The sequence below is a fragment of the Tuber melanosporum genome (assembly GCF_000151645.1).
Source record: "Tuber melanosporum whole genome shotgun sequence assembly, scaffold_9, strain Mel28".
Lineage (NCBI taxonomy): Eukaryota > Fungi > Ascomycota > Pezizomycetes > Pezizales > Tuberaceae > Tuber > Tuber melanosporum.
The window spans coordinates 1,180,264-1,193,970 of record NW_003299139.1 but is presented as its reverse complement, the minus strand read 5'-3'; the positions used below and the strand labels follow the sequence as shown (position 1 = coordinate 1,193,970).

Below are 13,707 nucleotides of genomic sequence, written 5' to 3'. Positions count from 1 at the left end.
TATAGATCTAATGCAGAAGTGCCACGAGAGCTCAGTAAAGGGAAGGGGAAAAATATATATAAATAGGATTTAGACTTATACTAGAAGGAGGAGGAAAGGTTTGTACAAAATAAATATCATGAAGGGAAACATAACACTATAATAGGAGTTGAAAATACAAACCTGTTAGAAAATTACATTACTGCTTACTTTTTTATTCCCCTTTAGAGATCCTAAAATTCTATAGTTTCTGGAAGACTAGAGGTTAACATAGTTTTCACATAAAAAGACATGACAATTTTAGATACAATAGCAACTGTAATGGTTTTGTTTACTTATTTATTTACTGCTATATATGTTTGTTTGGTTGCAATGCAATTTGTAAAACAAAGTATGATAATAATATTATTATCATAAGAGCTCAAAAATATGACAGCACTTGTGTTCGGTCCAGCAGTGTAAAAAGTCGTCGCGCCTTACGACCGCCGCCACGACGTAAGTTATCGTTCTTCCTACGCAGCTTAAACCCGCCAGCACAAAGGGTCCCAAGCCATCAAATTTTTTGGCGGCCGCCTCCTTCCCTTTTTCAACCCTCCCCGAGGAGACCCCTGAGGGCCTTCAATCCATTTGACCGAAAATATGGTTCCTCCACCAATCCAGAGCAAGCATCGTAAGCCCATTACCTACGGCCGCCTTTCCCATTCGAATTCTACGAATTTCAAGGTTTTTCAAGACACAGTTGAGGGAAGAAATCGCAACGAAGAGCCTAGAGCTACTGGTACGCCCACCTTTAGTGGGTCGAGAAATGGATTCTGGCTAATTATACTGTAGAAATAGTGCCTAGACGTGTTCGAGCCTCGGGGTTGTTACCGACCTTACCACCAATGGCTGAACAATCTTTTCAGCGTTCTGAGTTTAACAGTATCTATCACATAGGCGATGATGTTGGCGGGGACCCATTTGCTGATCCCCCTGCCCTGAACCCCCAGGCGCCCGCCAGGTTAGTCCATACAAAGGAGGTCAAGCAATCATCGCTATCTAGGAAGGTAGCGTTAGCAGAAAAATCTGCCAACTATCCAATTCTTAGGAACACTACCGTTGCTATTACAAGTGATGCAGCAAGTCCAAGTGGTACAGACCGTACTAGTACGTGCCCAAGGCAGATTATTGTGCCGTCATCCCATTACGTGCCAGGAGCATAACTCAAGATTAAGTACTGATCTCGAACAATGCGTTTTATAGGTGGGCCACCCCCACGTCCTCGTAAAATCCGTCACTATGCGCCCAGCCTGGGAGACCAAGACTTGTCATATCTTTTATCTCCTTCCAAAGCCCGAAGTCCTATATCTGAAGATAATTTTCGACGATCCTCGACCAGAGCCGGGGAAAGAAAAGTTAACAGGCTATATAGTACACCACCTGCAGGATCAGGAGTCGATCAACACGGAATGGCGGATGGAAATACTAGAGCCAGTATCTGGGTGCGTGACAAGGCAGGGTATTTAATGAAAAAGACTGCTGGGAAGATGGGCTCATCTCCCCCCAATGCAAGGTGCAAATCTCACCGTGAGGAAGCGACTCCCACAACTCTGGGAAAGACTTCCAGAGGCGGGGTCCGGAAGAATATCTTCCCCCGATACTCGGTTGAGGGGATGAAAAGGAGAAGAAAAGGATATGACCCAGTGCCTGCAACTACTGATTGTGGAACCGGGTACGAGAGTAATGGAGATTCATCGGTGAAGGACCCATTTGGCTCAGGTCAAGACGGTGACTTTGAGCATGGGATTTTTGCTGGAGAGAGCTCAGACTACCTCGTGGAAATACCAAAGAAACGTCGAAACGCTCAAGAACCGTACGGTTGGGGCGCTAGAGCACAAAGTACACAAAATTTGTTGGCCCAGGTGAAAGAGACGAACCCTTTCATGAAAGAAGCCGGCACTAGATACAGGTCTCGAAATTTTAAATATGACGCAGAATTGGAAGATAGAAATTCAGGGGAAGATTGGGATGAAAGAGAAGCATTAATTGCCGGTGCTGCTGAGAGTCTTATGGCTTACATGTCTGACAGTAATGAGAACGTTCCCCCCGGCCCAGTCGTGCAGTCAACCTCCAAAAGCCCATCTTGGAGTCAGCTGAGAGATCACAGAAAGAATAAGTCAAAGAAACAAGCCGGAAAACCCCCTCCTCCCGAGAATAAGAGAAATTCCAGGTCTAAGTTCCTCGCGTCTGCGGGGGATACTGGTACAGACTCATCTGTGGGCTTAAGCGCCAAAGGGTCCTCCGCGGATGTGGCACGGGAGAGCCCCGAGGGTATTCCCACGGTTCATACCCCTGGTGGTATAAAGCACCACGACGTCAAGAGCGGCAAATTAGTACGCAACAAAAAACCAGGTGAGGACGGCCTAGGTTCGTGGGACAATCCGGGTGGTCGTAAATCCTTTCCCGACTCATTGCCGGTGAGTGTGAGTCCACAAAATGCAACCTACCCAGGCGCCTCGCAAACGGGAGGAACCGAAGACTCTAGGCAGGGTAGTAGGATTCCGAATGCAGGAATCGGCAAGGATACTAGGAGCAAAGCTTCATTGGGCACTAGACGCATGCGAGAAAATAGACAGGGCAAAAATGGCAAACCTATAACTCCCCTTGAAGACTCCACATTCCAAGGCCCTATCAGAATACCTCGAAATACTTCGGCAAATATAGTTGGAAACAAGTCAGTTGGCAGCCATAGCCACGGGGCGGCACCGCTAGGGAAAACCCCACCAAAAAGTATGCCCTACAATACAAAGCGGAAGAAGGATGTCGAGAAAAAAACTGGTGGACCGAAGGTGGAGATGGTTTGTGAAGACGATGACCTCGACGAACTTCAGATGGACCTCCCCGGCATGAGGATTTGAGTGTGGTGATAATGGGATATATCCCTCTGGCATTGTTTGGCGCAGTCTCATACCATAGATCCGTCTGGCTCATTTTTGTCCTCATTTTTTACCTCACGCTGCTGATTCGGTTGTTCTTTTACTGGCGATATTATTAATCGGATCTGTACCTTTTTAAGACACCCTAATGATTACTTTTAACAGTTTCAATGGCTTATGGCTTGCTTGAAGATTTCACGATCGACTTCTCTGTACCGATAAATCGCATGTCTTGGCTATGTGTTTTCTCCTTGTGCTTCTACCTAGGTAGGCCGTTATAGCATCACTTTGGCGGATATCAACGACGGAAAAATCTCCTGTATCATACTTGCAAGGTGGTATTGATGTTAAACCAAAGAACTAAAATACACGGCGCGCAACAGCCCTCGTGCAAGAAACACAGCCAGCAGTATTACCACCACGCGGTCCGCATTCCATCGGCCAAACCCAAGAAGAGTAAGAGTATTGTGGATATCTGACCGGACAAAACTTGCGAGTGACATCTCATGAGTACCTGTCCGCTCAGTCCTCAGCTCTGTTGATGCCGGGTCGGCGATACAAGGATAAATAAATTATATTTAACAGCTCCAGCAAGAAGGCCTATGATTTCCCTGCCGGCAAGATCGTGATATAAAGTTAACCACTACTTTTCCGATACAAGGAGCGCATCTCAGGACTATCATTACGCTAGCATCACTTACGCAACCCAAAAATCCACATTATTAAACTCAACCTAACCACCGTCTCCCATACACCTACATACGACACCCTTACCACAGCATAAATGTATACAAATACAGGAGCCCCAATATGATCTGCTGCCACGACTAGCCTGCCCCTCGCAGCCACAGCCATAGTCACAGCTACACCCCATAACCATTCCTTCCTTCCGTAAACCCACATAATACCATCGCCCTACTCATCGATTAGGTTACAAAATAATTATTATCCCTCATTCGGGCGTTAAACCAAATTCAAAAACGTCCCGCACGCGGTGAAACAAAAACGGGACAAAACGAGACAAAAGTGATGGTAATAACCGAGTACTCTACACATACATTATGTATTCATGTGTGCTTATATCATTGATCGATTGACTGATTGACCTTTTTTTTCTCGTTGTTGCTGGTGTGAGTACTGTGCTGTAGCTCGGAGGGGGGAAGAGAGATGACGGTGGAGGTGGTGGGAGGGGGGGTAGGGGGGGGGGGGGGGTTATTTAGGTAACTAACTATGGAGTCCTTTACTTTTTTCCGGTTAGAAGGGTAGGGGGTAAAGAAGTAGAGGCAGGATGAGAGAGGGTGAGAGTAAGGAGGGGACGGTGCGAAATGAAAAGGAAAAGAGAAAACTGAGAAAAGAGTTCAAGACATGACGTAAAACTACACAGAATCTACCATCCAAGCTTGACAAACTAAATCAATCATTTGTAAACACGAGAGACAGGGCAAATGATAATGAAGAGACCCAGTATGGAAAAAACAAGAAACCAAACTTCGGCTGCTCCAGGGTTATATGAAAACAAGCATGAAGGCTCGGGAGGACGGAGCGAGAAAGCAATATAAAACTTATTGACACATTAAATGCTTTCTCCCCACCTCCTGGTATTGGAACGACAGGCCCCTTTGGCTTCTCCCTTCCCCTACTTTCCCCAATGCTTGACTAGCTAGCGTAGCTTAGCTGACTCTCCTCCCTTCCATAACCCCGTTAAACCCCCCATGCTTCTTGATGGTTCCCGCATTCGCAAACTTCATCTTCGCTAACCCGTTCTCCAACACACCGCCCGGATTATTACTTCCAACTTTCCTAGCGCTGGGCATAACAAACCGAACCTGCCTCGAAAGCCCTGGTGAGGTGGGTGTAGGCTGGCAGAGCGCAGTGACCTGCTGTTCCTGATGAGCCGGAATAGTCGGCACTAGCTCCATCTCACGGGTGTTGGTCGGAGAGACCGGTGGGCTGACAGCCTGGAAGGTGAGGGGAGGCAGAGTGTGGGGCCCCTTTCCATATCTCAATCCGCTGGGCTCGGGCACGGACCCTGGAATCCGGCCCTCATCGGAAAGAGGCGGCGATCTCTCGACTTCCATCATTTCCTCTTCCGCATCGCTCTTATATCCATCGTCCTCATCACTCGATGAGGTTCCAGAATCACAGGCTCCATCCAACCCCATCCTACCATAAAACGACAAGCCATTCTTCTTAGAGGTTGGTCCCGCTTGCAGTGACGCCACTGCAGGCACCCTGGTGCCCTTGGGTGGTGGGACAGAGGCATTCTCTGAGACGGCCGGCCTCATTGCACCACTGCTCCTCGGAAAAGCGACATTCATCGCGATAATGGTAGTGCTCGGTTTATTCTCAGCCTCTGCCGACTCTACTACACCCCCCCCACGCAGACCTGGGCCAACGGGGGCATCCAACATCGGAGCATCCACATTCATACCCTGCTTCCTCGTTTTATCACCAGCACCTGCTTCGGCTTCACTGCCAGAATCATCATCCCAATTGATCATTCCGCTCTTAACCTCCGTTACCATTCGCTGCAGGTTGACGCTTATATTTTTTCTCTTCAGGAGACCTTCTAAATGCGGTGTTTGGTAAGTCTTGGTGTCAAGAGGCGGTGTTAAGAGCCTTCTCGCACCTTTCTCCAGATCCTGAGTTTTTGGCGTAGTCATAGCAGCTCGGCGGCCGCCACCTTTTCTCTGACCTATGGTGGGAGCAGCTCTCGGAGTGACTAATTTAGGCGTCACAGGCACAGGAGTGGTAGGAATTATCAGATCGGGCATCGAACTGTTTTCCATCACACTGCTGCGCCTGCTGGAGCCAAAAGAAGCGTAGGGTGTGTTGAATGGATTAGGTTGTGTTTGTCGAGTGTTCCGAGATGGCCCATCAAGTGGGGTTGTTGGGCCAGGTGAAATCAATGGCTGCTCAATAGCTTCATCAATTACCACGCCACAGTCAAACGCAGCAGCATCGTGAGAGCTGTATTCACGCTGATGGGCAATACGGCAATGGTTGATAAAACCTTGCGCCGAGCTGAAATTGCTGCGTTGACAATCACGGCATTCCATTCTTTAATTAAAGCATGTGGTTAGTCTTTGTACACTTACCTAACATGAAGAAAGGCCAAGACAACGCCAGCAGCGACTAAAAACATACCGAACAAGTTGGCCATCGCTTCGGTTGAAGGTACACACCGTGGCACTTGCACCCCTTTGCTGTACCTTTGCTGCACTCTGCCTCTGGGGCCGCCCTGTGACAGTGTAAGACTGGCTTGAATCATGCATACCCTGGCTCCTGAGACTCTTTCCACCTCTTTGTACCGCCTGTGGTGGTCCTTCAGGTCCATATCCGTCAAATTTGGGATCAGGAAGCAACCACTGTTGATAATGCCTTGTATAAGGCCCATTGGTAATCGTCCAATGAGGTGGGGCAAACTCCGGGCAACCGGTATCTGTGGATTTCTCCCCGGGCGCAACCGGGTCCAGTGAGACCTCAGCGTGATACGGGATCAGGGTGCAACGACGAAGTTGTTCAATGCAAACTTGAGTTTTCGCTATCTCCTGCTCGATAAGTCGCAGCTCCCTATGCTTTAAGAGGATCTCGATATCAAATTGTTCCGAGAGGGTTTGGCGAATTGCCTTTATCTTAGCAGCATCCTTTGCCGAGCCTGGCAGTAGTTAGCAAGCTCAAACTTGTCTGCGTCTTTTAGAGAAACATTGGAAACTACAAGTTCCAACTATTGCCCTTTGTACTTTATTTTCAGAAGGAATTACCTGTGCAATCCTTAGTCTGTTGCCCCGCAGAAGACGTAGTTTGAGCACCTTCTCCGACAATGCCTCTCGGCATATCTGCGAACACAGCGGTTCCTTCGGGCTTCGGAGCTTGTTGCGAGGGGCTCGTCATGAGTTTAACTTTTTTGTTCGCCGGAGGTCTTTGTTCCCGGTTTGAAAGGCTTCTCGATCTCATGATTTTTCGGTGGTGATCCGCAGGACTGTGTTCGGTTCTTGGAGCGACAGCCGCCGCGACGAGAGGTGTTGCTGCCATGACGTTGCTAGGTTGCCGGGGTCGGGGGGCTCGTTGTCGTCGCGTGCAGCGACGAGCCGAATCTATTGAACCTGAGAGCGAAATGTCTCGAAAGGAATACAAAAAAACGTAATAAATATAAAGTTTATCGACAACAGCGGGGAATAAATGAGGGGCGAAGGAAGAAGCGGGAAAAAAAAAAGGTGGGAGAAGTGTTAAATTAAAGGTGTGGTCGTATGAGGAGAAGAGATAAGATGTGGAGACGAGCAAGCAGGCGAGCCGTGGAGCGAACGAACGAGGGGAGCGACAAAGAGGCTGACGCTGCTTGGTTGGCCCCCGGATCGCCCGCTGGTTATCGTCGAGGGAGCTTATTATCGAGGAAGGAAGCGGCGTGTGAAAATCAGAGATGATGTGCGACCGTCCCTAACGTAAGGGTATTCATACGTTGAACCTACTAACAACAAGAAAGCGAAAGAGAGTTACGGCAGAAAGGAAAAAGAAGTGGTCTTGCAGTAAGTTGGGGTCAAGGTCGAGTGGATAGCGGTGGACGGAGGGGGGGGGGATGCTCGGTGTCGGGTATCCTGTGAACTAGGTTAGTGGTGAGGAAAGGGTTGTAAGTTGGAGGCAGCAGCAAGGTAGGTGGTGATGGTGGTGTTGGGTTTGCAGTTGACTGGCTGAGCGTAGGGGTGGTGGTGGAGAGTGGACAAATTTGTTTGGCCAGAGCGCAAGGAGAGCTGCGAGGGAAGTTGGCGAGCGGGCGTGGTGGTGGTGGTGTGTGGTGGTGGGACAACCGCTGGGGGTAGGTAACCAACGGCGGAATCAGATGGATCGGAAGAGAAGCAAAATACGGCGATTGGGGTTAACTTATCGGTATACCACGGACACTGTACGAGTAACTAATTATTTCTTCTTCTCTGATTAAAATGCATCCATCATGAATAAGACTATTGATCTTTATGAATACAAATGAATACAAATATTCATAGTATCACACAGGAATGTTCGCAGGTTCTAACTTATGTCTCGGTCGAGTCCATTAAGTCTGACTGGCCGAACATCTGAGATGCCTGAGCGTTTTCTTGATATGCGAAAAGTACCCTACCAGATACCCGTACGATAAGCTATGATACAAGCGGGGGAGTTTGAGCCACGGGGAGGGGTTTTTTTTTTTTTTTTTTTTTTTTCAAAAAAAAAGGAGAGTGAGGGGGGAATACTTCTTTGATCTGCTTCTTTATTGATCTCATGCTGGAGGTGCTTCTGCTTCTGCATCTACCTCTGTTTTCCGCTTTTACCTACTTCTGCTTCCACTGCCCACCACCGGACTGTCTACGTGTCAACCTGATACCAAGAGACTGGACGCCAGGCAATCCCCCGGATGGCTACGCACGGGGCTAGAGAAAAACTGGGGAGACCCGACACATTCCCATTGGTTTACCGATAATAATGGGCTGCTTCAAAGACTATCCAAACCTCTAGCTAGATATAAGGGCGAGAAAATCGAAAATCGTAAGCGAATAGGGCGAGAGTGTTGGTGAGAGGAGTGGCCCGAGTGAGTGCTTTCTCTGCGGCCTACCGCTACATTTCTCATGCATGAAAGGCGTGGACCAAACTCTCCAACAGGTGCAAGCGGGAAGGAAAGCACACACTTTTCCGTAGCTAATAGTCTGCCGTTGTCAGAGCTGGAAAGTCGAATAACGGTTCCAATGTTCCCCTCTCAAAACCAAATTTTGTGCGGGGCTGAGTAACTAATGTGACCATGAGTTGTAGGGTACTTGTATGATACTGGGACGATAATAATTATGATATGTTTTTCACCGATACCGATGAGGGCATATACAGGCGAGGTAGGAAGAAAGAAAGGGAAAAAATTTCTTCACAGTTTGCTGGCTTCTGCAGCAGCTTCACACAAACGCCACGATGCGGCGAAAAGGCGAAGTGAGACACTTTTTCTGCCAATTTGGAAGGCAGAGACTTATGCTCGGACCCTCTTGGCGGAGATCTTGTTTCGGGGGTCCGGCGGTCATAAGAGCCTCATCTTCTTACAGCATAGGCGAGCCCCTCCCCCCAGCCCTAATCTTTGATCGCTTAAACCCTTATGATGACTAATGCTCACCTCTTTTCCGAAGAAAATATCTTGACGCCCGAACCATTCTTCGGATTTGAGCTGAGCCTGCCTATTATTCATTCCAGTCCACGCTTCCGAGGATTCCACACTTCACATTTTGGAAAATGGACTCCTTCGATCCTAGCAGTATCCCTACCGTATCCATCATCTCATCACACTCTATATCCAAAAAGACAACTCGGTGCCTGGCCACCCTTTTCCCCATTCAACCACCAACTACACCTTCAGTACTTGCGGTAGCAATTGTTGCAAAGTCCACCGTCGCTTCAAAGGCTATCACAATCGCTGAGATTGTTAAGCGCCGTATCAGCACCCAGGGTGAAGCATGGTTCCAATATACAAAGCTTGAAGGTACCATGGTTGAGCTTAAGGCTCCCAAGAAAAGCAAGAAGGAAGGGAAGGGCAAAAACAAGGACCAGAGGGGTAGCCAAGTGGAGAAGGCAGGGGAGAAGGGGGCACAAATAGGGGGGGAGGAGGGTACAGATGAGGAGGACCCCTTTGAGCCTTTAAAGGAAAAGACTCCACAGAAGAAGCGGAAAATGCCTCTATTGACTATCTACATATCGAGGTCCTCCATCCCAGAACTTGCAAAACTCTATGGGTCAGATTCCCCACAGATGCTTTCCAGAAGTTATTGTTCCATCAGATTCTTCAGTAATACTAATATACAGTCATCTTTAGCGAGCAATCTGGAAGTGGTCCCGTGGGGGAGGCGCAAGAGCAACCCCGGTAAACGGGCTGCGACACACCGCCGGACCTTTGTGCTGCACCTTTCCCTTCAATTTTTTTTGGATTTAATACCTGCTCTAATACCGGTACGGGGCTTGCTTTCTCTCAATTACTATACGCCAAACAGTGCATCTTCATGTAACCTTAGCTTTTAAAAAGCGGGACGCCAGGTTGTAACTCATGTGATACTTTACCCAAGAACTATCGCCGAATATCGGCGTTCCATTTTTGCTAATGTGATGATACGATACGAATAGAAACCCCAGTTGGCATTCCACATTCCGGAAGCCCATGGGCTACAGTATTAACAAAAGATGGACTCCACTATCCATCAGGATGTTAGTGTGCGCCGCTTTGCGCCATATCACTTGCCCTAACGGCCCCCCTGTGGCCAACGTAGCGAGATCTGGCCATGCCCCAATTTTTCCAAGAGAATTCGATGTCAAGTCCGTCCAGATATATGAAAGATATCCGCCAACGGAGAAGGGGCATAATGACAGGGATACACAGCTCCCCGCCCATGCACATCATTTTCCATTCCATATTTATTTTCAGGACCACTGACCCCACTATATCCAAGTAGCGAGAGAGAATCAGCCAGTTGATGAAGATATGCATGAATTCAATTGTATCTTCCCGTGTGATGATACGGCATCAGTGATAGAAACTCAACACACTCATTATATATACATTAGGGGAATGCTCATGCCGGGATGACATCCTCCCTGCTCATAAATGCCTTGTAGCCTGGCTAGAGGGGTAAATATAGTTAGTAGCTTCTTTGCACTGCAAGGAAATAGAAGGGGGGGGGGGTATCGTGAGCGAGATGGATCTATTCGGGGTCAGGTTCCCTCACCCTCCCTACCCCACAGCTTTCGCGATCCTCCCTCCCAACACTGGTGGGATTCATGACCCTTAACAAACAAGTATGAACTCAGGAATAACAAGGGATTAAGCATGTAGGGAGGGGTTTGCTGAGTGTTTGCCAAAAACGATATGCAGAAGGCTGAAAAAAAAAAAACCATTCAGGACCCCCATTCATTCCGGGTGCCACACAAGCATTAACTTATGCATCATCCTTCATCACTCATTTCGTGAACAGAGGTGACAAACTCACGTTCTCGCACCACTTATCATTCGTTGCCTACATGAACCCTGTTCTTGCAACGGAAATATCTCTTCTACCCTTGCACTTGTTACGACGCTTGGAAAGTAGACCAATCGGAGTCCGGATCCTGTTACATAATTTATGTTTTTTTTTTTTTTTTTTTTTCAAGGGATTAACTTATTGGTCTACCAGTATTTACAAGCACCACCAGTAAACGGTCGTTTGTAATAGCGATAAAGCCTGTACAGTACAAAACAGCTCCCAAGTTATAACGATATTTTTTTGTGAATTTCATGGATTGAACCGACAGGTTAAGCAGGACAGTAAGGAGTCCTGAAAGTATGACAAATTTGAATCAATGGTGGTATTATATTTCCAACATGAGAGAGCGTCATAACCTCATATGGCAAGGCCATAAACTTTGTAAAGCAAACTTCCCGACTCATAGAAGACATTTATCGAAATATCTGCTAGGATGGTAAGCTGTTAAATACCCCCATCGCTGGCATTCAATTAACATGGGCATTCACCTTCCCTGTTCTTGTTTTGTCGGGCACCGTACTGAGTAATATATATCAATTTTCTGTAAAAAGAATTTATATTTGCGTTGAGCTAAAAGCCTACCAACACTGTAGTGGAGTAATAATAAGGGGTAGGAAAAAGAAAGAGACTCAATCAACGCCTACTTGTACTTGAACGTTAGGCGATCTTGCAAACGATCAGTACGAACCTGAAGTCGAAGTAGACTGAGTTCACTCTTCGTGGAATCCTTCAATCTTGCTTCCTGATCATAGATCTTCTTTTCGAACCTATCTTCCCTTGCAGTGCCGAGGCAAAACTTTGTCCCGAACCGGTACATTCGTCAATCCAAGAACTGTTAGAAAGGGGAACCGTTTGTTTCCTACCATGGTACAAATGAGTCCCCCAGCCAATAGCCCACCACCCAATAAGAAGAAATCTTTCATTTCACTAAAACCTGTCTTCACATTCTGACAGGCAAATTAAACCATATCAGGGTAGATTCGCCATGGCCGATTTACCTTTTCCAACTGAGTCATTCTTTGAGCAACCGTCAACTCATCCGTTATTAGAGGGTTTGCGCCCAACGACCTGGGTGCCGGTTAAAGCAAAAGCGACCTAGGTGCCAGAATGAGTTTGCGCATAGTGTTCAGGTGACCTGGAATATGTGTTACATCAAATCAGCACAATGGTTGTGTAATATATTTGATATAATGAGATTATATTATTATGATGAATAAAAGTGACAAAAAAAACCCATCGACAATAGATGAACAACATACCTCAAGTGCAAAACCAGCAGAGCCATGCTTGCATGACCGTTCCTACAGAAAAGACATGCAAGAAGGTTGGTTCTTCAACAACAGCTTCATATTGCTGTCTCTAGAGACAATAGTCAGAAAAGAGGTGCTTTACGAGCAGGGGGGAGATTGGATTTGGATACTTTGGATGAGGAAGAGTGGAGAAACCAATTCTGGTATGTGTTAGCCTAATCAATTGGTATATAGTCACTTTAATAGAATAGTGTATCAAATGTTACGGTAAAACATACTTACAAGTAAAAGGTTTACCCGAAGTGAGGTTGAGGAGTTGGTTGATATCTTGCAACTCCCAAATCCTATACGAGCGGATAATCGAATTAAAGAGGATCAATGAACAGCACTATGTATGCTCCTAGCATGATTAGCATATTCCAATTGACTCTGCGATCTTGCTCTGAAGTTTGGCTGGCCGGTAGAAAGAGTATCACGTATTAGTACTACATCTCAATCGATTATCTATGAGAAATGGGGGCACTTACTCGTATGGGATGCGGAGTGCTTAATACCGGAATGATTAGCCCTTTATGCACGTACAGTTAAGCGAAAAGGGGCACCGATTGGGACTGTCTGGGGATTCATTGACGGAACAATTTATGGTATTGCCTGCCCTGTTCAGCACCAGTGCACCTGCTATAACACCTGGAAGCGGAAACATTGCCTTAAGTATCACGCAATTGTGACTCCTGACAGGCTTATTAGCCACTTGTTTGACCTGGTAGATGGCCGGCAAAATGATGCATTTTTGTGGAAAGAGTCCAACCTGCCAAATCTACTAGAGTAACATGCACAAGCACCAGATGGTACCTGCCTCCAGGTATATGGTGATCCGGCCTATAGTATAAATAGTTTCATTTTATCGCCATATCAAGGAGCAAGAATTACAAACAATCAAAAGCAGTGGAATCATTCTATGTCACTGCTATGGATTGTAGCAGAGTGGGCATTCAAGGAAATGATCAATACTTTTGGTTTCTTAGACTATGTACAAAACCAAAAACATTTACTTCAACCTGTAGGAGTTCAGTTTCGAGTTGCTGCACTTCTTCATAATGCCCATATATGTTTACATAAATCCCAAGTTACTCAATATTTTAGTACTGTTGAAGGTGATATTGTTTATCCAGATGGGTTTGCGGAAGATCAGCTTTTAGAACCACTGCTATTGTCGGCATATTTTCATAACTAAATTTCACTTTTATTCTGTATCTAAAATAATGTTCTGTTAGAAATATGTCTAGAAATAAAGTTGTCACTATCTTGCTATTTAAGTTCACAATAATTGAGGTACTGAATATATTCTACGAACTTTACTAATACTAATCTATTGGTCCCTGTATATTCACTTGCATTCAAGAGCAATAAAGAGAGACCCACAAAGTCAAACTTCAATATTTTAGCTAGTGGGCGGTTGGTGAGAGATGCAATCGACTCGCCTTGTCGTTTCGGGTGTCGTTGACGCGGCATACCAAACAAATCCAGGGCTTCTGTATCGAGCAA

At 46.5% G+C, this 13,707-nt stretch overlaps 3 protein-coding genes; 2 read left to right on the top strand and 1 right to left on the bottom strand.

Moving 5' to 3' along the window:
• The first annotated feature begins 432 nt into the window (after nucleotides 1–432).
• Nucleotides 433–3,068, top strand: GSTUM_00011771001 (uncharacterized protein). XM_002842130.2 has 3 exons: nucleotides 433–757; nucleotides 811–1,125; nucleotides 1,222–3,068. The coding sequence occupies exons 1-3, from the start codon at nucleotides 619–621 to the stop codon at nucleotides 2,874–2,876; spliced, it is 2,109 nt and encodes a 702-aa protein (XP_002842176.1). The 5' UTR covers nucleotides 433–618; the 3' UTR covers nucleotides 2,877–3,068.
• Nucleotides 3,069–3,590: 522 nt separating this feature from the next.
• Nucleotides 3,591–6,929, bottom strand: GSTUM_00011770001 (uncharacterized protein; the record flags this gene model as incomplete). XM_002842129.2 has 4 exons in its annotated part: nucleotides 3,591–5,463; nucleotides 5,524–5,954; nucleotides 6,042–6,552; nucleotides 6,659–6,929. The coding sequence occupies 4 exons, from the start codon at nucleotides 6,927–6,929 to the stop codon at nucleotides 4,565–4,567; spliced, it is 2,112 nt and encodes a 703-aa protein (XP_002842175.1). The 3' UTR covers nucleotides 3,591–4,564.
• Nucleotides 6,930–8,215: 1,286 nt separating this feature from the next.
• On the top strand, nucleotides 8,216–9,963 carry GSTUM_00011769001 (uncharacterized protein). XM_002842128.2 has 3 exons: nucleotides 8,216–8,613; nucleotides 8,676–9,634; nucleotides 9,715–9,963. Exons 2-3 carry the CDS (start codon nucleotides 9,138–9,140, stop codon nucleotides 9,764–9,766), a joined length of 549 nt encoding a protein of 182 aa, XP_002842174.1. The 5' UTR covers nucleotides 8,216–8,613; nucleotides 8,676–9,137; the 3' UTR covers nucleotides 9,767–9,963.
• Nucleotides 9,964–13,707: the final 3,744 nt, after the last annotated feature.